The 27,434-nt window shown below is 37.4% G+C and overlaps 1 protein-coding gene across 1 annotated transcript; it reads left to right on the forward strand.

Moving 5' to 3' along the window:
* The first annotated feature begins 1,915 nt into the window (after positions 1-1,915).
* Positions 1,916-17,020, forward strand: LOC139141321 (uncharacterized). The gene is made up of 22 exons (XM_070710949.1): positions 1,916-1,965; positions 3,796-3,891; positions 5,251-5,358; positions 5,535-5,663; positions 5,823-5,928; positions 6,593-6,741; positions 6,916-7,105; positions 8,313-8,441; positions 8,920-9,097; positions 9,553-9,674; positions 9,929-10,054; positions 10,297-10,509; positions 11,010-11,179; positions 11,552-11,714; positions 12,720-12,830; positions 13,406-13,563; positions 13,709-13,831; positions 14,086-14,168; positions 14,428-14,468; positions 15,052-15,148; positions 15,368-15,467; positions 16,210-17,020. Exons 5-22 carry the CDS (start codon positions 5,901-5,903, stop codon positions 16,258-16,260), a joined length of 2,232 nt encoding a protein of 743 aa, XP_070567050.1. The 5' UTR covers positions 1,916-1,965; positions 3,796-3,891; positions 5,251-5,358; positions 5,535-5,663; positions 5,823-5,900; the 3' UTR covers positions 16,261-17,020.
* Positions 17,021-27,434: the final 10,414 nt, after the last annotated feature.

Consider the following 27,434-nt stretch of genomic DNA (forward strand, 5'->3'; position numbering starts at 1 on the left):
GTGCTTACCGGTATCTCGTGTTTGACGCATTTGATTTTCTTCAATGAAACCAACAGAAACAGAAGAAGTGTCTGCAAATGACATGAACAAACTATTAATCTTAAAAGAGGAAGAGTGCCTTCGTTGGGTGGCATATGTCAGGAATATAAAGAAGCCTGGGTTTTGCTGTGTCGAACGGATATGTTAGACTTGCTCTAAGTCTGTGGGAATATAAATATCAAAACAGAATACATTGAAGGGAATGAACTCAAGGAGATCGTAACTCTAAGTGGTAGGCTGTTGCGTAGATCGTGGGCGTGAACGCCTTAGCGGCCAGTTATTGATGCCGAGAAAAAGCCAGGCGACCTAGGGCCTTTCATTGCAAGTTCCATGATAGAAACCAAGATTTTTTTGACTTCGCAAAATCCCCTTTTCATTGTTGGGCTTACTAAGAACGGTTTAGCGTATGGCCAAGCGAGGGCGCTTTGGTTCAGTCTACATCAAAATGTAGCTAATAGTTGCGTCTTGAGAATACAATAAGTACAGCGGATATGTAATGTAGGGTCGATCGTTAAACATTCAAACCTTTATTCAGCGGATTGATTGGGATGAAATCTAAAGCATCGATATATGCTGTCGTAAGCATGTTTTGATTGTGAGCTTTAATTGAGTGCCGGATACACACGTACACGTAAGCGGAATTCACGTTGTTATTAATAGCATGTCAAACATAACAATTTAACAAGCGTAAATACATTCATGAATAAGCAACTTTTAATACAGTGTTTTCACTTCGTCTCTCCGCAGTTACAGAATATACGTAGCCCGCACCCATTTTTGACAAATGGCGAGATTCTCGTATTACTGATGTTAACTTGTGCACGGTATAGCGACCAGTCAAGGGATATCAGTAGATTTCGCGATCGAGGTAAGTCGGTTTATTTGCATTCCTCAAGGTAATGCGTTTGTTAAGTTTATTGCATTATATTGTGATCAAGATAATGGCACATTTTTCAGGACTTTGAGATTAGGGTAGTATACTTGCGACTGTTATACGGGGCTGTGGTAGCATATAACAATAATCAGATTTCTTTACGCAGTTTACAGAAAGCTATTAAGTTAGATTGTGATTTCAGGGAAAATAAAAAACAAATAAGTCAAGTTATGGTCGTGTCACGTTTAGTATTCTAAAGAGTTTGGGAATACATCTTTAGCCTAATCCATAGTGACATAGCTTTAGGAAGAGTTTATCAGATTTAACATTTCTTTAAAAATCGGGTCTTATTGCTTGTTTACTTTCGTTCTCGGTTGAAGGTAGAATGCGCCTCAGGGACAGACGGCCAGACTCTCAAACTTTTACAATTCTTTTTAATCTTCCACTTATGGGGATTCATTCTAAGAAAATGGTGTAAAAAACTTCACTGTCGTAGCTTTTCGAAAAGTTTTATTGTTCTTCATCGAGTTATCACAGGGATGGCTGCCATTTTGAATTTCAAATATTCGTGAAACTTGGGTAATTTGCTTCGATAGAATTATTGAAATGTTCCCTACGGAAAGTTTGAGCAAATTCAAGTCTTTCACTTTCGTGAAGCATACTACCTTAAACGATATATGGACAGCATTTCACAGTTTCATTTCTACCATCGCATTATGGAGCTATACTGTCCACCTGTCCTGAAGACCACGGTACATTCTGTTGTCTTATCAGCTTCCAGTAAGACTGAAGTTTTCTTCAATCTTTCGGAGAAACAGCAGACATTCTAAGAGACGTGTTCAGTGATAATATTTCACAAAATGTCTTTCTTTTCTGAGAGAATCGCACGAAAACCTGGGTACGAGGAAAAGCTTTTATAACAAAAACAATGTCAGAAGTCTTCCGAGTACTACGAAATACATAATTAATTATCAGATACTTTGCTTTCGTTTAGATAAAAGCTGTGTGCTAACTTTACCGAAGCAAGCATACATTCAGTTATAATACAGGAGGTGAGTTTTCAAATATACACACTGCCATATACAAAAGTATTTACCCGTCCAACGTTATTTAACATGGAATTCGTTTTCCCTGTCTCTTGTATTTTAATTTATTTGCAAACGCTCAGCGATAATTAACAAAAGAAAAAGTAAATCTCGTTGTGCTGTTACAGTATATTTGAAATCGCCTTGCTACCTGCATCTTGTTCATTTCGAAACAGTTCTGCGTCTTAAGATTGCTTCGAGCACAATTCCTTCATAAGAAGGTACCAGTAAGTTCTAAGAAATCTTAAATGTAATTAACTACGATAGCAGATGTATTACCACTGTTATTTTCATATTTTTTAATGATAATCGAATTAATGCGGCTGACTCGCAGCGTGTTTGCAAGATTATATCGGATTGGTCGATTGCCACTATCACAGCACTTAGGGAGTCTATTTGTATTGTTTTCATTATATTGGTAAGATTCAGCCACCCAATTGGATAACAGCTTCGAAATCGCTGCGAGTCGGCCCAATTAATGTAAGCAAGAAGCAAGCATTCCCATCAAGTATGATAATTGTCTGGGTGCACACATTTGACAAATGCAATCGTATAATGTATGATAAACCTACAGCTCTAGATTGCTTCGACTCAATGAGAAGGCATCATTGAATTTGGAACTAAATTTGTAGCTTTGCATCTTTTGATTGTTCAAATTTATAAAAAGCGTTAGGTGCCCTATGGTTGAAAGTTGCAATACTACAAATTACCCATATAAAACAAGTGTAAAAAACAAAAACAGATTAAACCTATATTGCTAGAGTATCCAATTATCCCAATTGTCCAATTATCAAGTTGTGTTTTTCACACAACTTTAGATAGAATGCGCCCAAGGAATATATAGTCGGACTCTCAAGCCTTTACAATACTGTCCTTTGGCTGCCGCCACTTTTAGACACTAATATTGAAGCTCACTTAAGGTACTATGCACCTCGAAAGTGAAAGACTTAAACTTTTGCTCTAACTTCCTCAGGAATCTTTCAATCATTCTCTTTCAAAATCAAGAATAAAAATAGGGGGTCACCGTGCAAATTTTGGTACTAGAGAAACAAATTACCCAAGATTTACCGATATTCGAAATTCAAAATGGCCGCCATCCTGTGTTAACTCTGTGGAGAAAAATAAAAATTTTCGAATTTCAAAAAACTAAGCCGGTGAAAAGTTTTCTTTCACCAAGCACTTTAAAATGAACCCCACATGTGGTATATCAGAAGAGAATTGTAAAAGTTTGAGAGCCCGAATGTCTGTCCCCGAGGTGCGTTTACCTTAAAAAAGTTACACGTTTGGTTCCTCATAGAGTTAACACAGGAATGTCGTCCATTGTTGTTAAAAGTCAGAAAATATTGGGTGATTTGTGTCTTTTAGTAACAAATTGTGCAAGTTGACACTGATTTTTGTTCTTTATTCGGCCAGAGAAAGGTTAAAGTTGCCACTACAGAAAGATGAGCAAGAATTTAAGTCATACATTTTTATCGCCCGATTGTATGTCAAAAGAATATTAGAAATTCTGCACTAATGCTGTAGAATGACATCATAAAGCTCCGAAAATGGCAGTATTACGATAATTTGCTCCTTTACAAACAATAAAATATTTCAAAGCGACTGCATGTATACCTTCTTTAAATACTCAATGCCTCACGACACTGATTTATAGAACAGTCTGCATAATATACCATTTCATCACATTCTCACATGGTCAATGAAGTACCTTCCAAAATCACATGACCGCCGGCATGCTGTCTCGTTATGTCAACCAATGAAATGTATTTTCGTGTTTTACATGTTTTTTCTTTACAGGTGTCTCCTATTGGTACAGAGGTATACCAAATACCAACCTTTAGCCAAAACGCATCTGCTCCGAGTCAAATCTTCATCGGAAGCACAACAAACAAGGTATGAAATGAAATAGGCTTTTCAAATCAAAAGCACTTGTATGTCCTCGAATCTACCTTAATAACCTTGTAATGACCTTGACATCATTAGTTAGATTTATACAGTAATGCGCCGTAGACTTCTCTTCATCTGCTATCAGAGTCACCAAGAAAGGAGCTTACTGAGCACACGGGGCCAGGGGTCAGTCCCCGGGGTGGGGTTCTTTGTACAACGGTTTATTGTATTTTATTTTCTTATTTTGGCTGTCATGTTTTAAAAAACAGATTTCGACTCCAAACGTTCTGACGGTTTTCTTTATTACCTACAAGTCATTATCTCCTCTCCAACCTGTGTACACAATGCCAGCGGGCTAAGCGGCTGTCCGTATCAGTGGGTTAATTGATTAAGTCAACACCACAGCAGTTCCAGACGTAGTAAAATAAGACCTTTTTTTACTATACGTATGGGACTGCTGTAGGTGTTGACTTACTCAATTAATCCATCTACTGATACTAACAGCCGATTAGCCAGTTTGCAATGTTTGCGGAGCAGGTAAATGGCGTGTGTACAGGCTGGAGCGGAGATAAGGACTTTCAAGTAAAAAGAAAGCCTACCAGACGGTTTTGAGTTGAATTTTTATTTGACATATGACAGCCGAAATTAATAATAATAAAATAATAAAAATAAAATAATTTTAAAAAGAACCCTACCGCTCCCCACCCTAGGGGACTGACCCCATCCCCTGTGCTGAGCATCATATTACCCTTTTTGTTACAAATAAAAACATTATCAGGAAGAGGGTAACACACCTAACGGGATTTATAAATATGTAATGTTTCTTGAACGTGTGCTTTTGTACTAACCTTTTGACAACAACATTAAGGTAGTATACTCGCCCGAGACAGATATTGAATTCCTTTTGATTTGACCGGAATAAGACTGTTGAGTCCTTTTACTATCGTCCGCTGAACAGATTTAACGACCCGTTTTGTCTTCAGCTTGTCTGAATTCTTGGTAAACGGTTTTGAAGAAGTATGAAAGGAGGAAAAATCCCGGGATAGTGGCCGTCATGAGTTTTATTTATTTGTTAAGTTGAAGTAAGTTTGTCAATAACTATGAAATATATATTTTATTTTGCAGTTGACCCTTGACTTTTCCAATTCAAAATTATTTCATTGAGTGGAGAGTGATGTAAAGGTCAATTTCATATTCTTCTGATGCTGTCGTAACTCTGGAATATCAGCAGATCAATTGTAGAGTTCAATACACTTCTTAAGGTTTAAATTTCTTCATGGATTGTTTTGTCCAGCATTTGGTCATATTAAACACCACACAATGTAAATATCATCCCAGGTGTTGTATGCCATTCTTGTCCAACAGAATGAAAGATTTGATGTGAGCAACAGCGGTACTGTATATCTCTCCGGCTACCTTGACCATGATATAGATCAAGAGTTTGATCTTAGCGTATTCTCACTGGAGCAACTGGTAAGTTTGCCAATCGAATCTGGCTTTCAATTGAATTCTCGCAGTTACAAACCACAAAGCAATACCATACAGGCAAACATACTTCGTCGAAATAAAAATTTGTATCATACACACTATATACCAATGAATAAAACACCAAGGGTTTTCTTATATCATGAGAAATCTAATCGTTACAGATCACAGGAGACAAGGTTTGCTTGAAACATAGAGTTCATGTTAAGGTCGAAGATAATTCTATTTGGCCACCAAACTTCATTGAAAGTTGTTGTTTTTGTAATGGCTACAACAAACGTCCAAGGGACTACGTAAGTAGATTTTCCTATAGATTTTACAAGTTGTTCATATTACGGACATTTCGCAGTTTAACATATAAGTTTCGATTGCTTTGTTTTGAAAGTAAAAAATAACAGCTTCTTGATCACGCTTGGTCTTATTAATGCTCGTCTTACTACATTCTGTTGCAGCCGTTTTTTGCGGAAATTTTGTTCGGCGAAGCAAGAGTTCCTCTGGAAGAAACAACGCCACTTGTATGGAAAGACAAAATGTTCTTGGATAGCAGTCCGAATAAATGTAAGAAAGGCAATACGAGTGCCTATTGACTTTGTAATTTCCAATACTTATTTGCTTTGTTGGAAGACAAAAAAACCATAATAGGTAGTCAACTGTCTCTCAATCATGAGTACTAGTCATATTTATACCTGCAACTGTAATAATATGTACGTTATAATAGTTTTTATACAAAGAAGTCCATATGAATCATATCCCCACTAAAATTCGTGCATCCGGATCTGTAGAAGAATAACTATATGGGCTATACAGGTTGTTCATATCAAGTTCAGCTGTCTTGATATTTCAGGTATTATTCAATATGTTGTGTTTCTCGAAGGTTCTTTTCTTTCATTTCAACCGAACAAAAATTTGTCGACGAGTAACTTTCACGACGTTCGTTCTACTCTCACCCTGATTGTAAATATCACACAAAAGCATCGATGACATCAATATTAATTTTTGAAAATTTAACCATCGAATGCTTTAAAAAGTCATTTCAGATTATGAATATCAACAATACTACAGATGAATTTTCACACGAAGCAAATTTAGATGTCCTTCAGAAATTACGAGACATACATTCGTCGACATACCTATGGCAAGGTCTTAACTTGCGGGAGACATATCAAAGTAACACATATATGACTGAATGACTTTACAAGCACTCTATTGCCCTATTCAACAGGTTCGGGAGATTTGTATATTTTACTAGACGACTTGGATTTACAGAACGAGCAGTTGGTCAGTAATTTTCCTCGCTCTGCCATGGCAATACGATGTGTTGACAGAAACACGCTTGAAGAGTTTTTGGCTGGACACACACGACTCCTTCGGGTAAACTGTGCTCTTTAAATGTTATATAGGGCTCAACCATATATTAAGGAAGTAATGTACAGTTGAAGGTCAGCTTGATATGTTTTCAGCTTAATACGTGCTGTCTCCTGCATTTGTGCTGTTATCCTGGACCACCACTTTAAATCTCTTCATCAAAAACTGAATGTCTTTCAGATCAATGACGTGCCATCAAGACTTCAGGAGAAGACGTGGTTCTCAAAGAGACAACAAAGGCAGTTTGTGAGATTCGATTTCTCAGATGCAGTGATACAGAGGGCGCTTGACGAAACTCCCGTTTCGTGCGAAATATTATTTCCTGGTTTGAGACGTGCGTTCAGATTCACAACCGTATTGAAAGTGCTAGGTAAGGAGTCCTACCTATCTTAATACATTCACTTAGAATAAGGAATCTATACTCAAACCATGTAAAAAATTTCATTTATTTTGCCAAATAATTGATACATTACTGGAAAGAAGGTCAATTCTGACTTATGAGGTCAGACTTTGGTTGAATACCAACAATTTCATATAACCGTGACTACCTATAGAGAATACCTATTTTAATACAGGAATTAAAAATACGTTCTATAAAACATCAATTGTTGCATAATCCTATCGCTCATGATATTGATTCGTGTTTATTTCTGAAATTTTTTTTGTATCGATCTAAAATGATAAATGAAATAAATTAATAAATATTGATTTTGAGTGGGGATAGCAGTGGTCAAAGGTTTTATAAGACGTTTTGTAGAAATCAATGCAGAATAGTTTTAACAATATGGAAAAGTAGTTGCTACTGTTTCGCCGAAATAAATGAATGAAGCATTACGAGGCAGCTTCTGACATATGATAAGTATCCTGGGCTCGGAGGTGCTTTGAAATTTGTGAAGAAAGCGTTCTTTATGTCACCGAGAACATACAAACCGTACATAGGTAGAAAGAGATTTGTAGGTAATTTGTAATAGAGTGATAAACCTATTGTGACTTGTTGACGTATGTCTACGAGTTTTCATATAAAGCTATTTACTTAAGGTATTATGCGCCTCGAAAGTGAACAACTTAAACTTTTGCTCAAACTTTCCACAAGGAATATATCAAGAATTCTCTTTCAAAATCAAGAATGAAAATCGGGGATCACAGTGCAAATTTTTGAAAAACATATTATCCAAGATTTTCCGATATTTGAAATTCAAAATGGCCTCTACCCCATGTTAATTCCATTGAGAAAAATACAATTTTCGATTTTCAAAATAAAAAAGTTGGTGAAAGTCTTTCTTACTCCAAGAGCTTCAAAATCAGTCCCCACAAGTCGTAGATCAGAAAAGAACTGAAAAAGTTTGAGAGTCCAATATCTGTTCCAAAGGCGCCAGCTCATACTGTGCATATCCTTTACTAGTAATGTATCTGAAAAGTGTTTGCGATCATGGAGAGTTGAACGGAGACACATGATTTAACGACTGATAGAATAGCATGTGTCGGACATTTTTATACCAAATTACAGTAACAAGTTGTTGCTCAAGGAAGATTTGAAGATCTTAATTTACAAGTTTCAATTCTTATCCTATTTGAAGGATGCCCAGATGGTTACTATGGCCTACAGTGCGAAGATGTCTGCATTTGCAAAAACGGGGCAGCATGCCACGTTTTGAATGGAGCCTGCAAGTGTACACCCGGTTGGCGCGGACCTGCATGCGATATACGTGAGTAAGGTGTCCATGTTGATTATGTTTTATTGAAAAAATTATATAAGAATAAGATGTAACTCACTTACGTCTGTTTACTGTTTGTTTACGTTATCTAATTGTTGTTGTTGTTGCATCATCGGTCCTTGACATTCCAGTGAGACTTAGAGGTATCCGGAAATCGTTGCTTATACATGTGTTACAATGAATTTTGAAGCTTTTGGGTGAAGAAGGCAGGCGATATTTGCAGACACACATTTTGATGTAATAGGAACGTAATTTTCCAACTCATTCTTGAAAAATATTAGAAAATTCTCTCATCGATAGACTATACTATGCTGTTTTATGAGAACGTAATGGACAAATAGTAATACAGGAAAACTTAGGGGCTAATCTGTATAATGACGTCATAGCATCATGTTATGTATCTCTTCATAATCTTAAAATTACCCTTTAATATGACACTTAGATGTAGACCACTTTTCACAATTTACAGGTCACAGTGAAGTACGTCTGGGTGCAGAGTACAGGGAAGCCTACTTCGGGGAGTATGTGTTGCTCTCAGCCACCGGTTACAATGTTGAACTCAAAAATGATAATGTAAAATGGTATCTCAATGGATCAGATGAATTCTTGAGTGGCTCGAAAGATATTACGGTTTCAATCAACAATAGGTGAGGGATTTTTATTGCTATTATATATTTTTTTTCTGATTATATTTTCCCGAATACATCGGCAAAGATGTTCTCTGATCGACAAAAATAGACAGCTTTCTTCGATTACTAGTATAGTTCTCTAGCTGTTTGTAGCTATAACAACAAATGCGAGCCAAATAATAAGTAATTCCAAAACTACGTGATTAAAACTACATTGAAACTTAGCCGACCATGAAAAAAGCTGAGAACATAAAGATGTTTCACCGACTACTAATGGCAATGCGTTCATACCCTTAACATTCCGATGTGACAATACACGTGTTGACAATTGGCACAGTCCATTCAAATAGAATCATTTTTAATACTACCGTCTGTCTGTCTTCTTTTGTCTGTATCTGCGTCTCTCTGTTTTTGTGTCCCCGTCTCTATATCTGTCTGTCTTTCTTTTTTCCTGCCCTAATCCCTTTCCATAGTTCGAACACAGTAAAATTGACAGTTTTCAGTGTTGCTGATAATAACGCCGGAGTTTACCTAATTTCCGTAACCGATTCCGAGGGTAACAACTTAACAGATACTACATTCCTGTCCTTCAAAGGTTGGTATCAGGTACTGAGGTTAGAAATTTAAGTACAGGTAGATGTAGTAGCAGGTAGCAAGAATGATGATATATAGGTAAGCTTGACTATTGTGAGTGAGATACATTGGTCACTTTGACAGTTCATTGTAAATGGGATAATGTAACGTTGATCGTTCGCCGATAGGCGGCGTGTGTCTCAGTCGGCAACACAAATCAATCATCATTCGCCTTTAGTAGTAAAGAGATATACTAACTTTTAATATCATACTCAGGTTGTCACGACAACTACTTTGGTGCAAATTGTGACTTGGCTTGTGATTGTGAAAATGGAGCTCAATGTGATCGTTATCAAGGTTGCGTATGTCAAGCAGGTTGGACTGGTATCCACTGTGAACAGGGTTGGTAATTCTTTTATTGTTATTTTTACCGGCAGTTATTATATTATTTTGGTTATTTTAATATGTTTGTTACTTTTCATATAATTATTACGTAATTTACTCAACTAACGAAGGTGTGTAATTTTAAATCCACTATTTTATATCTGTATAAATATTTCAGTGCGTCAAAGTAACATTGTTCCAATTTGAAAAATAAGGTGCGTCAGTCAGTACATCTCACATTTCGTTTAATGCCATTTCAGCATGTCTATCTGGCTGGTATGGCAATAAGTGTACATCTCAGTGCTTGTGTGAGAACAATTCTACCTGTAACACCGTGGATGGAACCTGTAGGTGCATGGCAGCGACTTGTGGACTGTATTGTCACATCAAATGCGAATGTGACAATTCACAAGACTACATCTGTGAAGAAAATATTGAAAAATGTCTTTGTACAAGCAGTTTGAAAGAAAAAGGTAAACCTTAAGGTAGAATGCGCCTCGGATACAGATATTTGGACTCTCAAACTTTTCCAAATCTTTTCTTATCTACCACTTGTCGCGGGGTCATTTTGAAGCCCAAGGAGAAAGAAAACTTTCACCGTCTTAGTTTTTTGTAAATCGAAATTTCATTTTCCTATATTGAGTTAACGCAGGAATGGCAACCATTTTGAATTTCAAATATGGGTAAATCTTGTGTAATTTGTTTCTCTATTACCAAAAATTGCATGGTGACCCCCGATTTTTATTCTTGATTTTGAAAGAGAAATGGTTGAAAGATTCCTTTGGAAAGTTTGAGCAAAAGTTAAAGTCTTTCACTTTAGAGACGCATACTACCTTAAGTAGGAATGGGTAAAAAATAATTAACCCTCGCTGTTGTTAAATGTGAACGATCATCGACACACTAAGTCATGTTAAACAATGAATATTTCATTAGAAGTGCAATACATATGTGGGCATAATTCCTGTTTAAATAGATTCCCCACAAGACCGTGAGAATGGTACACTGACGGTGAAGATAATCGGCGGTGTCGCTGTCGTGGCACTTATTTCGACATGCCTAAGTTTCGTCTTTTTTATCCGTCATCGAAACGGCTACAGAGGATTCAAGGCCATTGTTGATACAGAATTTGATGACTATATACAGGTAAAGGAATGCACGTTTGAGTGAAATACACTGACCGACAACCGACACCGAATTACAGACAAACTGACTTCTATTGGGCCAGCATCATACACAATTTTACTGTCACTATATACTTGTGTTATACCATCTTGCATTTAATGAGACAATAAGACAATAATTTCGTCAAAGCTGAGTTGGTCTTTTCAAACTTCATAATCGGACCTTTTTGAATAAAAAGAAGAACAAGACATGTATGTGTTTTATATGCTGTTAATATAAAACCAAATGATGACCCTTCTCTCATGATATTATACGCTTGTTAATTTTTAGGGGTTAGCGCTTCAATTAGACATTGCAGAACATTCTCAAGCTCTTTGTCTTTGATTGCTGTAGGGACTACTTCATGACCACCCAGATCTCCCCGATTGGAATCTCAGACGAGAAAAGATAAAAGTGATAAGAGAAATTGGATATGGTGAGTTCGGAAAAATTGAATTAGCAACGCTTGAAAGACGAAATGGACCAGTGACTGTAGCGATTAAGTCGCTTAGCCCAGGCAAGTTATTGATATTGTAAACTTTCATTTTTAGTACCTTTCATTAAGCGTTCTTTCTCTCTGTTTTTAAGTTAAATGTTCGACAATAAGCAACATGTCTTAAAAGAGAAACATTTGTGGAAGGTATCTGTCTTCGATGTTGTCGCAGTTTTTGGATACTATTACCACTAACCGTTCTCTTCTGGGAATAGCTGGCGAGAGGACTTTGGGAACAGAAACAGAGTAGTTGCTCAACGTCTTCATAGATAGCACCGTTTGTACCTTGAGGTATACAGTCACCTGTAATCTACATGTGCCCATATATGGTCAAAGGGGCGTTCCTTGATATTCAAAATATCCATGTGAGGGCGCTCTTTTTAAAAAAGCGGCCACCCGCTTAAAATCTGTGATTGGTTGGATTTTCTCTTTCCATGGTAACTGTAGTAAATTGGAACAGGTGACAGTCCACCATGTTGCCAGCTGTTGTTCCTTCTTTCTTCTACCGTCCGTCTGCTGTCCTCTGTACTCGTAAACACACCTCTCATATCCAGTGGTTGTTCGAATACAATTGACATGTAAACTCATCATATTACCTTCTATATATGTGGATATCATGCACGATCAGATCCTCTCACACTGCTTATACGCCAGTACTATTATCATTTAATTGTTTTATTTATGAGTGTAGGTATTACGTAATAAAAGCAAAGTTTACGTCAAGGTGAATGACCTCTGAAACAATACTATGATGGTTGATTGATAACATTGTCCACGTACGAACTTCACCCAACCTTGCTGTGTTGATGTTGTAAAATCGCCGTTACACGTCAATTAAAACAACGCCTTGGCCATTTATTGTAAGTTCTGTAGCTTGAAAGATCTCGATAGTACAGACATACATGACATTGTATAAGCTATACAAATATGCAGGAGGTAACGCTATGCTTTAATTTGGTGACGAAGGATGTTATTCTTTTTTTATGAAACAAAATATTTATTATTACCCTCTTCTTTCTATCGATATAGCGCAATGTCTTCCGATCTCGTACCGTGACTTTTGCCATGAGATCACGTGTTTAAAGAGACTTAATGGTCATCCTAATATTATCAATTTTCTCGGAATAGTACTTTCTGGAGGTAAGTAATTAGACATACTTCAATGTTTAATTTTCCTTTTCCAAAAAAGACGGCTGATATACAATGAAATGTACCCTTAACCGGTTCATGCGGAGTGCATCGTTTTAACACAATTCGACCAAAATTTGAAGGTATAAAGACAAAAGACTTACACACTTTAAAGCACATGCCTGAAAAGTTATTACGGTTTACTTTGGAACAAGAAAATGTATTTTCAACGACATATGTTGTGAAATGCAACTTGATATAACTGCTGCATTGAACATAAGCATTATTCTTGTCATTGAAAGGTCCTTAAACATCATGATCATCATGATCATGATCATGATCATGATCGTCATCATCATCAATATCATCGTCGTCGTCGTCCTCGTGATTTGAATCATCGTCGATTGTATTAGTTTTTAGTAACATCATAATCATCATCGTCGTCGTAGTCTTCATAATAATTACTGTGCAATAACTATAGCTTCAGATATACAAAGCTGTTCTTCTCGCCGGAAATAAACAACATTTGACCATTATTGTCAAAGCTCTCCATTATAAGTATTATCTGCCCAACTTATACTTTCTAGAGCCAAAATATATTGTTGTGGAGTATGCTGCGCATGGTGACTTGCTGAGCTACATACAGAATCTGAATAGTGAAAGAATAACATTTCAAGAGGAGAACAGGCTTATGCGAATCACCAGAGATACAACACTGGCCATGCAGTATATGGAAAAAGAACGGGTTTGTATCTCATTAATAGTTCTTTAATTACAGTGGAGCCATTCTTGGTAATTCGCATTGCCATTTTAAATTTTTCATGTGATATTTATTTTAAGCTATTGTATGCAACCCAGGTATGTAGTTAACCGGGAATCTTTTATTGCAGTATATACACCGAGACCTTGCCTGCAGAAATATATTGATTATGGAAGACTATGTCGCCAAGATCGGTGATTTTGGTTTGAGTCGCGATATCTATGAAACTGGACAATATTGTAAAGACGCATGGGTAAGTGTCGAGACTATACGTATTTATCATCGGCAGCGTTATTATAACTGACATGATAACTATTGCTTGTGTTTTATTGTATGTCAAGTTTTTGGTTCGAATACGGCGCAGATGGAAATAATTTTATTATATTTGAGCATGATAATCATATTCAATTTAATACGTTAGATTTTGGTTACTTATTCCAATTTAGCGAAACATCTTTCTTTCTTTTTACTTTACTCGTCACTACCTACATACTGTATCACTAACAGTCGCAGGACCAAGGTCCGCTACCTCTTAAATGGATGCCGGTAGAGTTCCTGACTCAAGGCATTTTTGAGAAGAAAAGTGATGTGTAAGTTTTGAGTTCTTATAATATCAAAATCTTACAGTGATCTTACATATAGCAACACATCTACATTTTGAAGCCACCCCTAGCCTTTCTTGAAATACAAATCCCAAGTTTATGGTACGGCAGACCACTGTGACTACACAATAAAAAGTCAAATGGATAGAATTTTAGCACACAATGCTTGGTATTAGTTCTTATCATACATTGTATGATTGTATGTAACTTTAATCAATGCACTAAAATGAGATTCAATTTCTTTTAGTTGGTCGTTTGGAGTTTTATTGTGGGAGATAGCAACTCTTGGTAAGTAATATCTTATATGGACTCTAAATATTTACAGGACTTTAATCTCTCTAGCTCCGAATATGGAAACTGATGGCGCTTAAAAGAGCCTGAGCTCAGAATTCACAACTCACAACAGCCAGCTTAACATAATTCCCGATACCAAGATATGCACAATGCATGCTTACGCTGATATTAATAATTACAACTAAAGAAAATCATAAGAATAATATTCCTGTCAATGTGAAAGTACTACTGGCGTACCATCATCACGGTAAAATCAAACATGTTTTAACTTTGCCAATACAAGAGCATGATATGTAGTGGTCTTGTAATTCCAAGGACAGGTAGAATGTGGTAAGACGCTTTTCTACAGTACTCGGATGCAAATAGAGGTTTTAACGCTTTATTAGACATTAGTGTAGCAATTTCCACCTTCAAGAAACGTAAATAGGGATTGGGCTTATTGCTTAAACATTGTAAATATTGCGAATATCACTCAGTCATTAAATAAAGTCAGTCACACATGCTCTTTGTCAATAAATTCCCTGCGTGGTGTTCCTACATCTACACCAAACAAATGAAATAGAGATCACTTTCGCAGGTATGACGCCGTTTTCAAACGTTCCGACTAGTATGATGGTGAAATTTCTACTGGAAGGCCAGAGGCTTCGGAAACCTGAAAACTGCTCAAAACATTTGTAAGTCATTCCTCTAATTTTCATTTCTATCTGCAACACGCTCTGTTTTGTACATAGATTTTGCTTAATATCGTCTATGTCAACTGCTACTGTTATTTCTCTAACTAAGTTTTCCGGTGTTAAAGTAGCTCTTCCAATTCAAACCATTCTTGTGATGATATCGCCCTCAATTTTGTTAAGCACGTCAATTTTGACATCCAATATGATAACCCTTCACAGATACGACATAATGCAGAAGTGTTGGCGATCAGAACCCGAAGAAAGACCGTCAGCGGAAGAACTTACCAAAGAATTCGAACGTTTATTAACAAGTGGAAAGGTAGTTATCTGTCATTTCATTTTCTTAACAAAAGTATCCTCTTTGATTGATAAACATTCACACATACAGTGTACCTCTAACAATTCGGTGATCTATGTGTATATCTCGACAAACTTATACATAACAGCTTTTACTCTTTATACGGCGGCTGTGAAGTTCAAAATAAACGGCGCGGTTCAAAGTAGAATCCGCCTCCAGGACAAATATTCGGACTCCACACTCTTTACAATACTTTTGTGGCCTAGCATTTGTGGGGGGTCATTTTGAAGATTATGGAGTAAATGAAGTTTTCGCCGGCTTAGTTTTGTGAAAATTGAAAATTCTATATTCCTCCGTAGAGATAACATAGGGATTGAGGCCATTATGAATTTCAGATATCGGTAAATATTTGGTAATTTGTTTCTCTAGTACAAACATTTGCGCGCTGACCTGTAGTCTCATTCTCATTTTGAAAGAGAACAGTCAGTTGAAAATTTACTTGAAGAAAGTTTAAGCAAAAATTTAAGTCCTTCATTTTCAAGGTTCGTATACCTTAAACGTATGGTTCAAAAGTTGACTCGCTTAATTCTGTGCCAAACAGAACATAATTTTACTACATAGAAAGTTTAGTGTAATATTTTGATGACAGTGTAGACTTCGTTTCAAACCATTTCGTACAAACGGTCCAGCTATTACATTCACCCAAGTTTATTGATGTAAACTCTCTGTGAAACTAGCAACCATCTGTTTTGTTTTATTTTAGAAGTTCTTCGTTAATGTAATTCCCGATGACTTTGAAGTCTTAGACCTTTAGTGGGGTTGGTGAACATCAAATCTGTCAAGATGGTAAATTTGCTTGGTTCAATGGAGAGTGTACAAACACTTCAGCGTTGCCAATCGGCACTCTTTCAGTTCTTGCGGAATGAGATCATTTGTGACACAGGAAGAAGAGGAAACTAGAGATTCATTGTGACGCCATGAAAGTTCACTTTCTTTGAAAGTGATGTATTTCATTCCAAGTCATCGCCTGAACTTACAGTCCACGGACACTTGACTAAGTTCGACTCTCAATAGAGCTTCCTACCCACTATAAGTGGGTGTACTTATGAAGACCAACTAATTTTAATTATTTACACTTTTATAGAGCGGCCGAATTACTGGTAAAGTAATTTTCCCGGGGCTCATGAATACATCAAGAAAAGGAAAAGATTAGATACAAGAAAAGTATATCACAAAGGCACGTTGCTTTTAACATATTCTTTCAATTTACATTTGTACAATTGCTTAAAATTCTTTATCAGCCATCATCCAACAAGTGTAACTTTAAACGCGATTTTCTGTCAGTGTAGTAGTTATCACTTTCAATTTCTTTGTGCAATCCTGTAGTATAATACACATTGGCTGGTTTTGATCGGTACGATTCTGAGATGGCATTTTAGTCAGAAAAGACATACAGACTTCTGCGATTACAGCGCATCGACCTGGTAAGCGGTGACATAATATTTGTTTGTGTGCAGTATTTATGTAAGGAGTAAAAAGTAATAGAGTTTGAATAATGGATAGAACAATATATTGGAAGCAATTATCTGACAATTTTCGATTCATTGTAAATACCGTTTATGCACTTTGCAGGCGCTCTTTCCGACAGAATAAAACCATTCTAATGAACAATTGGGGAAGCAGCATCCTTCTCGGACACAGAAAAAAAATCTTTAATTTTTATGTCTAATACTATTGACCTTAAGCGCTTGTAAGTATAAATAATATTTAATCTTCTCAAAAGGAATCTTATTTTCTAGGTACTGATATCAAGATCATTTATTTGTTAAAATTGGTAACAAAACTGTAATCGTTGTTCATATTGTAATTTACGTGTTATCAATGTCTTTTCCATCTATAGTAAAAACCCCATCAGAGGTTTGTGAGTCTTTCAGGGAAAACTAAGAATGCAATTGCATTATTCAACACATGGAAATGTTAAGGAAAACAAGAGGCCATTTAGTATCATTCTTCGCGATATTTTAATGTAGGGTGTTCAAGAAACTTCTAACACGGTTTCTTCAATAATTTGTAATCTGTCCTTCGTCTCAGGAACCTGGTACTAATACTTTATTATACATTATCACATCATTAATCATTGTAAAAAGTATCGATATCACAAAACTTGCTTGTGATCATTCTGGCAAGCATTCTGAGGTCTTAATTCATTACTTCATTTAAGTGAGAACATTATAACATTAAAAGCATCACAGTGACAAAAAGACAGTGACGAAATGCTTTCTCAAGAAATAAACTTTGTAATTGTTGATTTAGCGTGCTATTACGTATACTCTGTAATTTTGCTCAAGTATCTTAAAATTTTGATACATCTACAAGATATCAGTAATTGTAATTTTTGCACAAAGTGAAATAGCGAACAAGCTACTGTGTTTTCAGGAAAATATATTGTCACATGGTCGATCGATTGGAATCGTCAAAATTGTCCGGCACGTATTGTTCTCGACAGTCGTTGCTATCCCGATTAATTTTACAAGGGATCGGTAATAATGTGTTACGGAGATATTTTATCTCAGACAAAGGTTAATGAACCTAGCGGACATCAGCACCAGTTAAATGGTCAATTAAAACAACAAGATCTCAATAATAAGTCCATGTGCATACAAACCATATTTGCGACAAAATGTACATATGTTTGAATTATGAAAATAGTCAACACTTTATAAAGGAACATGATAATTTCACGTGATGGGTTTGCAACGTGTCACAGTGACGTTTGAATATTAATTGTTTAATTTTATTAATTAATTGTTTATGATTGGATGTATCATTTTATCTTTAATTCATGTCTATCGTATGATAAAAGCCACGCCTTAAAGATAACGTTTAAAATCCTATTTTAAAACAATTCATTAAAGTTAGTTGCTTTAGGGAGAGGAACACCGCGGGCCCAAGACATTTAAACTATGGGAGAAGCGTTTCTTTGGCGATGGCAACTGGCAAGCTTGTCTACAGAGAAATAAAGTCTATGTAGTACCAACGAACTCTGAACGTCTCGTGTAGTCAATACACTGAAGATCCCCAGGTACCTCTCAACAGGCCAAGGCGAGTCCACGAGAAGAAACAAACGATTCCCCCTTGAAAAAACGAATAGTAACAAACGCAGTGGTATACCATTATCGGATAGTTGTAATTCCTCACAAAGTTTGATACTGTATACATATTTAAAAATATAACGGCGGTTTTTTAGATCATGATGTGCCACAGTTCTGAAACATCTATGCTTAGTCATTTACGTTGATTTCGATTAAGGTAGAATGCGCCTTGACGACGGATATTTGGACTCTCAAGCTTTATAGATTTTGTTTTCGTATCTACAACTTGTGAGGGCTTACTTTAAAGCACCTTGAATAAGAAAAAAATCACCCTCCTAGTTTTTCGGAAATCGAAAATTGTATTTTCTCCCATAGAGTTAATGCAGTTGTAGCCCCCATGTCGAATTTAAGATATTTGGTAAATGTTCGGTAATTTGGTTCCCTAGTCTGCGACAAACCTTGCACGGTGACCCCATATCTATAATCTTGATTTGGTAAGAGAATGGTTGAAAGTTTCCTTGAAGAAAATTTTAGCAAAAGTTGAAGTCTTTAACTTTAGAGGCGCATACTACCTTAAACGTGTTAAATTGTCGGGTGCGTTGTGCCTGTTGGCTTAGCAAACCCTAAAGCTGACAGATGATGACAACCGGCATGTATCATCCACATAGCGATGTTATTGCAGCCTAGTCAGGCAGTTTGCCTGGGAAAAGGCACGGAAACATCAAAAGCATTACAGTACATGAAGTAATGTCCCGCTCAGTTAGTTAGGGATGTTGTTAACTTCCCGTTTTTTCACGTTTTATCTAAAGCGATTTACTGAGTTCTGAACCACTATATGTGATTCTGGCTAAACCCAAAGCAAACTGTCTTATAACTTGATAAAAAGTGAAAAGGCATTTCAAAATGTTGTATGATAAAAAAGTCATTCGGTGAATAAAAAAGTTTTGAGGTTTGATTTAAAAATGTTAAAATTCTCACTGCAACGGAGTAAAATGGGCAGCCTGTTCCACAACCGTGGAGCACTTGTAGAAAATGACCTGTCTCCATAAAAAGCCGTGTTAACAATAGGCTGATAAAGTGTATAAGCTCCATCTGTAAAAGAGCGAAGAGTGCGGCCAGAAGACGAATATTATACAAGCTGTCTTAGGTACGAAGGAGCCATATTATTTAAAACTTTGTAAGTCAAACAAATTATTTTAAATTCAACCCGTTTCTCTATAGGGAGCCAGTGCAATCTCTTAAGTAATGGTGTAACATGTTCTGTTTTCCTTGTTTTAGTGATTAATCGTGCAGCGGCATTCTGAATAGCCTGTAACTTATTAATTTGATAATTTGGCAGACCATAAAGAAGACTGTTACAGTAGTCAAGCCTTGAAGTAACAAAAGCGTGGACTAATTTTTCTGTTGATCCCTGGTCTAAAATATTTCGGATTTTACTAATCCTCCATAAAGCAAAAGACGCTGTTTTACACAAATTTGCAACATGGTATGTCATGGTCATTGAAGCATCAAATGTAACACCAAGGTCATACACTGTGGATGATGAATGCACACTGACACCCCCGACTTGTACATCGCACTCTCCTGGTTGGTTATCATTACCAAACTTAGAGGAGAATCTTATAACTTCAGTCTTACTGTCGTTAAGTACAAACATGTTATCATGCATCTAATGACGAATCTCACTGACACAGTTTTCAATTTGTTCACTTGGTACACAATCACGCGACCAAACAATGTACAGCTGAGAGTCATCAGCATAAAACATACCTTGTAATCTGTGGTTATCTATAATGTCCTCAAGGGGTGCTATATACAAACTAAATAAAACAGGTCCAAGGACAGAACCCTGGGGAACACCACAAGCAACCGATTGTGCCTCCGACATTACCGACCCAACGCATACTCTCATTGTTCTGCCTTGTAAATATGAAGTAATCCAGTTGAGGACAGTACCGTGAATACCAAACCGATGACGTAGTCTATGTATCAATATATTATGGTCGATGGTGTCGAAGGCAGCTGACAAATCAAGAAGAATTAGAACAACATCATCCCGGCGATCAAGAGCCCGTAGTACGTCATTTTGGACTCGAATGAGTGCAGTCTCAGTACTATGTCCCTCTCGATAAGCCGGCTGACATTTGGCATACAGACTATTATTGCACAGATACGAATTAATTTGAAATAAAACGGACTTCTCGATCAACTTAGAGATGTATGTTAAGTTTGAAACGGGTCTATAATTTTTCAAAACATTTTTATCTAGGTTTGATTTTTTTTAACAATGGACGTACAATCGCTGATTTACATGGGTTTGGGAATTTACCAAAATTTAGTGAAGAATTGATGATACATGTGATTGCTTGAGATACTTGATGCACGCACTGCTTTAGCAATACTGTTGGTATAGGATCATGACTTGAGGATTTAGTGGGTACGAACCTATGAGTTTCTCAACAAAGTTAATTGATACTGGTTCGAAAGCGCTGAGATTACAACGTAAGTCTGTAGGAGGGTCTGAAGGTGGAACAGATATCAGAGTCTCACGAATCTTTTCGATCTTGGAGCGGAAGAATTCTGCGAAAATGTTCGGTAAAAACTATTTGGGTCCATGTCCGGTATGACTGAAGCTAACACACCCTTAGTACCAGCGATCTCATCAATTATACGAAACAAGTTCTTGGTATCCGCACACGCAATGCGATTGCGATGGTAGGATGAATGTGCATCACGTAATTTGGTTGTATACTGGTTTCTAGCAGATTTAAACATTTCTTCATGTACAACCAGGCCTGTCTTCATCCACTGCCTTTCTAACTGACGAAGGTTTCGACGTAGCATTAACAGTTCTTCTGTAAACCACGGAGAACGCACTTTATCCAAAACCTGTTTGGTGACAACAGGTGCATGTCATCAATAACTGAAGTCATAGCATTATTGTACGCGTTCACAAGCTCATTGGAGCAGCTATCAACTTCCGTGAGACTTGGCAATGACGATGCCGCAATTTTCTGTTGAAGAGCACTAATGTCGATGTTAGCAAGCTTTCTCGAAGATCGGAGAGTTTTCCGTGGGGGTGGTCGCATGAATACTGTTGAGAAGTGAATAGCTGCATGGTCAGATGGCAAGAGCCAATCAGATTTGATTTCGTTTACGCAAGGATCAGCTGCACTGGTGATAATGAGATCCAGTGTATGGCCTTTGGTATGTGTCGGGCCAATCACATGTTGAGCAAGTCCCATCGAGCTGAGTAAATCTGAAAACTTAATGTTATCAGTATTCGCAACATCGTCAAAATGAATGTTAAAGTCACCAACAATAACTAGCCTCCCACGAGAACAAATCACACTCTCCAAGAGGGTAGAAAATTCACGTAGAAAATCGTTGATAGTTCCCTTTGGTGGCCGATAGATGACTAGAAGATGAACAACGGATGACGAAATATTCAAGTTACCATCAATGACTTCAAAACTCTTAAATGACTGTGTCTTGTTTGAGATGAATTTCAAGTTAGATCTAAAGATAACAGCCGTCCCTCCGCCTCGTTGTTTCCCGCGTGAAACCTGAACTATTTTATAACCACTCAGCGATGATGATAAACGCGCTGGGATGTTATTGTCTGATTCTTTCAACCATGTTTCGGTTACAACAAATATATCAGTATTATTTTGAATGATAGAATCAGAGACAGACTGTATCTTGGTACCAATGGATCGGGCAATTTCATAACGTGAACTTCACGGTGCGAGCTTGTACAGATGTTGATCCCCTACGCAGGGTAATAAGATTTAACAAATTGATAAAACGTGGCTGACTCACATTTAGACGCTGAAAGACACTTAACACTGTGGTTTTAGGTTTACTGATATTCCTTTCTGAAAGTCGAGCAGGTTTATTGGTCGTTATCAAGTAGCATGATTGGGTCCTTGCAACAATATTAACACTCTTCTTGCAGAAATCGGCTCTCTTCCCTCTGTGAGTAGGTGGTTTGCGTTGTAGTCCACATGACTTAATCACATTCCAAACTGCTAATGGTAATCTCTGATTGGTCGGCGACTTACAAAACAGATGTAACAGACTTCTACTGTACAGCATAACTAAAAAAATAACTTGTAAATGAAGTCAACCTTTAACAATAGCCTGTTGGTAATGGCGGCTCGGACCAGGATTCGACCTGCAAGTTACTCCAGAACCGCCGATGCCAAGAGCAGAATAAATGAGCAAAATACTGAGTTTCTCGTGTAGTAGGTTGAATGTACAAATGTTCATGTACGCTGCTTGTCACTTTAAGTCCGTTTAGGGAAAGCACAGGCGAGAAAAGGCAAAGGTTTTGGGAGCTCGGTCATGAGGCTGCCGGCCAGGCGCACTCCAATACATGCTATGTTGCGTTTGCATATTCTTTACTATGTCATGCATAGTTCGGATACAGATCAAGAACGAGGATATGGCTAAACATCTATATAGGGATACAGTTGTCGGAACTGCGCTCAAAGGTCGTATGGGACCCATCCGACCAATGTAAACACTGTATCCAAGGTACGATGGTAATTGATGAAAGTTAAAACATGTCTGTCATAACCTAGATTGTGTAACTGAAATGTTGCAGGTATAGTGATGAGGTGCATGTAGACATCATGCACGAAATACATTGTTTGTAAAAAATAAACTCGCTCAGGCGACGTTCCGACGACCGTTCCCCTTTAAGAGGTAAGTATGATGTAAGAATGACTGACCGAAAACAGACAAACTAGTAAAGAAACATCTCCGTCCATTTTTCTGACCCAAACTGATTGAAAAATCGTTCCATACTCCAATCGTCAAGAAGACTTCGGAAATTTGATTAAATAATCACTATTATGATTTGAGCTTGCTTTGTAAGTATTTCATAATAGTTCCTTCCCTTAAATCACCCCGATTTGACAAGTTTTAAGTAAAATAATAATGCTGATGTGTAAGTCATGAACGATGTACTCTAAAATGTTGATATTACCCACAGTAAGACATCTCCTTCTACACTCTGACTTACCCCTTTAGCAATTAAAACTGCTTCAAATCTTTCCATGTTATATCGCAAAGAGACACTGAGTTCTTCACAATTCAAGAATGCGGTCCAATTTTGCTCGGTGGTATGTTTAGCATATCACTATATGTACAAGTCCTAACAGATTGATTATTTACCAACAAATATGTCTTTCAAGCATAGCTCCGACGCCAGCCACCCTTTAAACTTTAAACTTTTTCCTCCTTTGATGTCACGAATAATACGGATGTAATGTACAGAGTCACTTAACTTTCCTAGATAGAGTAATATCAGGCACGCACTTCAGGTTTTGTATTGTTGTTCCGCATATTGTTGATAACTCAAGATAACAAAAATTTTACTGCTGCAGTTCTGCTAACTATACGACAGGAGCAATTGAAATTTTGGCAGGACCAGTGACTGATCTTTGCCGCTTTTGCATTTCAACACATGCATCATATTGAATCACACTACACCACTGCTATAACTTGCTCAAAATGTTGCTATTAACACGATTGGAACTAATTTGGGAAAATTGCATGGTGAAGTAATGTCGGTATAATCTGTAAATGATAGCTCATTTGCTTTCCTTTTTAAGTTATATACTTTTTCTTTTGAGTAAATTGTAATATTGCAACATTCAGCTATAGGGAACCTAACACTTTTGAGGACTTTTAAAAATATGAAGATCCAATTATCCCAAATAAGTTCCAATCGTGTTTACTGTAAACAGCATTTTCGTCGAACAAACAATAGAGCGAGGGCGTACGGCTCGTTAACTTACGCCATTTCGCGCTTGTTTTTTAAAACAAAGGAATCATGCAAAGAATGACCCTCTATGAAAATGGGTTATACGAAGCGAAGCTCTTTCCTATCCCAATTTTCGCTCGCACTCCGCAGCGCTAAAATTAGGAGCGTGCGGATGCTGAAAGGGTAACTGACAGCGACTGGGGAAAAAAAGAAGAAGCTAATATTTTATGTTACTGAACTGACCCGATCTGACCTCCATGCAGAAGTTACACCTTTTGTCGTTCCACCTCCTGCAATGGTATAGTCCTTTCTAACGTTGTTGGGTACTGTATGCGTACGCATTACACTCTCAGACGTTCGAGCCGGCAGCTTCACAGGTATGTTTGTGTTTGAATATTTTTCCTGTAAAATCGTTCTAGCTTCAAAGCATTGAAAACTTGCAATACTGATCGGAAGATCTGGCTGTAACGCTGGCGAGCGTTTTCTATGTCGATTTTAGCTAATCTTTTATCTCGGAATTAAAAATATATCTTTTTGAAAGCGTAATCTCGTATATACACTTTACAACCGGGGTTGTAACAAGCGGCACGTCACATTTGACGACCCCTGTGTCACCTGCGGCTCAGTTGATGGTGTTCCTTAAGTGATCTGTTTGACTGTTTATGGGAAAAATTAATCTCTTCGCCCAAGCTTCTTCAAAATGTCTTGTTTTTATTTACAATAATTGTCCGAAAGGAGTGCCACTGGTCGTTAAGGGGATTCACTTTTCGTGATGAGTTTGAAAGTGTCACCTATTTCAACCACCCTCTGTGTTTTATCTTCGTTTAAGTCCAATTTTTATTCCATGCTTTTCATAAACAAGGCATGGAGATCATGTTATCTTGTGTCATAAAGTTCAAAGAATCATTTCTTTGGAAATTAAACATACGGAGGTAATTAGCTTTCCTTCATATATGATAGATATTGTTGCAGACATGCGTTAAGTAATTAATTCATGGAATTGTTGTCACCGAAATTGGCGGGATAGTAGTTGGTCAAGACGATGAGACCGGCAACATCGAGCTATGATTTGATAGCATTTGATAAAGCGTTAAAACACAGCTACAGCATTAATGTGCTACCCCTGTAATTTCTGTTGAACACGGCTTACATTACAGTCATAAGCCGCACCCGGAAATAATTTATAACCATTAAAGATTTCTTCAAACTTCCTGTTATATATAAAGCAGGAAATTTACTTCTGAAAAGTGCAACCTTGTTAGCTAAACAATCTGATTAAAGAAATGCGGAATGTCTAGTTGCATGCTCGAAGGCTTGGATTTCTCCAAAGCCAGAGGTCAGACGAATTATTTTAGGGTTGATGGTTGACGCTTAGCTAAATGCATTCTTCTTCAAACGAATACCAGTCTAACTTCTGCATTCAACAATACTTCCATACACCCTAATCTATTTTGAGCTGCACAATTTGCTGACATACTTTGTACTTCATCTTTTGTTTCACACAGTATACACGGAAAAAGTAACTTAGTTGTTATTTCATACATTTACCATAACATATCAGCAATGATACATTACATTGTATTACCATGCCCTCTCCATCGGATTTTAATTGGTCGAGCTGAACCACGTGACTGCCCACAAATACACAGTAATGGTTTGTTTACATGCCCGTGAATATGAATAATATCGTAAACATAGTAACTTTAAACCTAAAACGAAAATTGTAATTTGTACAAAGATCATAATCAATCACAAAATAAAATGGAGCACTTGCGGGCCAAGTTTAGACACTTTTTTCCAAAAAATATCCGGATTTGCAAAATTTTTGCAGCGCGCACTACTCACTGACCAGTTCTGGGGCCCGTTGTCGTTCGCACGAGAAATTTTCGTAAATTTTGACGGTTTTTCGGGCTCGTTGATAATATAATGGAAATAACAGACTCCGCGCTGACCATTAACGTTTATTTATGGGCACGGGCTCGAGGAAAGCCAAAATTAACGGGCTCGGCAAGCCTCGCCCGTTAATGTTTGGCTTTCCTCTCGCCCGCGCCCATAAATAAACGTTGACGGTCAGCGCGGAGTCCGTTATTTCTATATTTATTGGCGCGGGGGAGGGGAAAGCCAAAATTAACGGCTCAGCTTAATTTTTGGCTTAGTTGCCTCTCGCCCTTGCCCACAAATACATATTAATGGTCAGTGCGTCGCCCATGCATTTTAAGTTTAACGCAATACGACGTACACTGTGCCACAGTCAACATCTCCAGTGTTGCCGTGCTCCCACTGAAAAACTCATCCGTTTACTGACTGCTTGAACATTCGTACGTTGTCTTTATCACATTTCTCGTCGATGAAACAGCACAGAACGCTAACGATACGTTTTTTCTCCGTATAGTGTGTACGGGTCGGATTGGTATTTCCTACACTCAACGTTTTCCGTCAGTGAGAACAGTGGACGTGGTATCGTGGCAAAATTTACCAAAGGAGAACGTTTCTGGCGATAAAAAATAACGCCAACTGCATACATTTGACGTTATTTTCTATCGCCAGAATTGTTTTTCTAATCACCACGTTCTTATTCCAAGCTATTTTTAAATTTACAATAAAAAGCATCGATGTATCTTCGTTTGGGATAAAACATGTCACACTGTTCGATGGCAGCCGTCTTGTATTAAGGGCCAGCGGCCTGGCATAAAGTACGCTGCAGCGCGCTGAGTGAGTCGGTCTTGGGGAGCTCACGCTGGATACAAGGCTATCAACACCTGTGAAGAAGAATATTCATCTAATGCCAATAGTGAACTGTCACCTTAATGAAATAACATAGCTGTGACAGAGCATGAGCTCAGCTCTAATGTGATATTAAGTTGAATCTTGAAACCTTAATGTGATCCCTTGGTTATTCCATTACGAATGAAAATGTTATGAAACGTTTTAACCTTTTAAAGCAAATACAGCACGATTATTTACACGTCTCGACAAATGAGATCGCTGTATTTGCGCCATCATACTAGTATGATAAACTACCCAAATGTCGCCAGGCCCTTGCGTCGTATCAGTAATCGTGTGGCATTTGTGCCGCGCCATACACTGGACTTCGTCTTGTTGTCTGTCGTAGCACAAATAGCA

Source organism: Ptychodera flava, chromosome 9 (assembly GCF_041260155.1).
Source record: "Ptychodera flava strain L36383 chromosome 9, AS_Pfla_20210202, whole genome shotgun sequence".
In the NCBI taxonomy this organism is placed as follows: domain Eukaryota; kingdom Metazoa; phylum Hemichordata; class Enteropneusta; family Ptychoderidae; genus Ptychodera; species Ptychodera flava.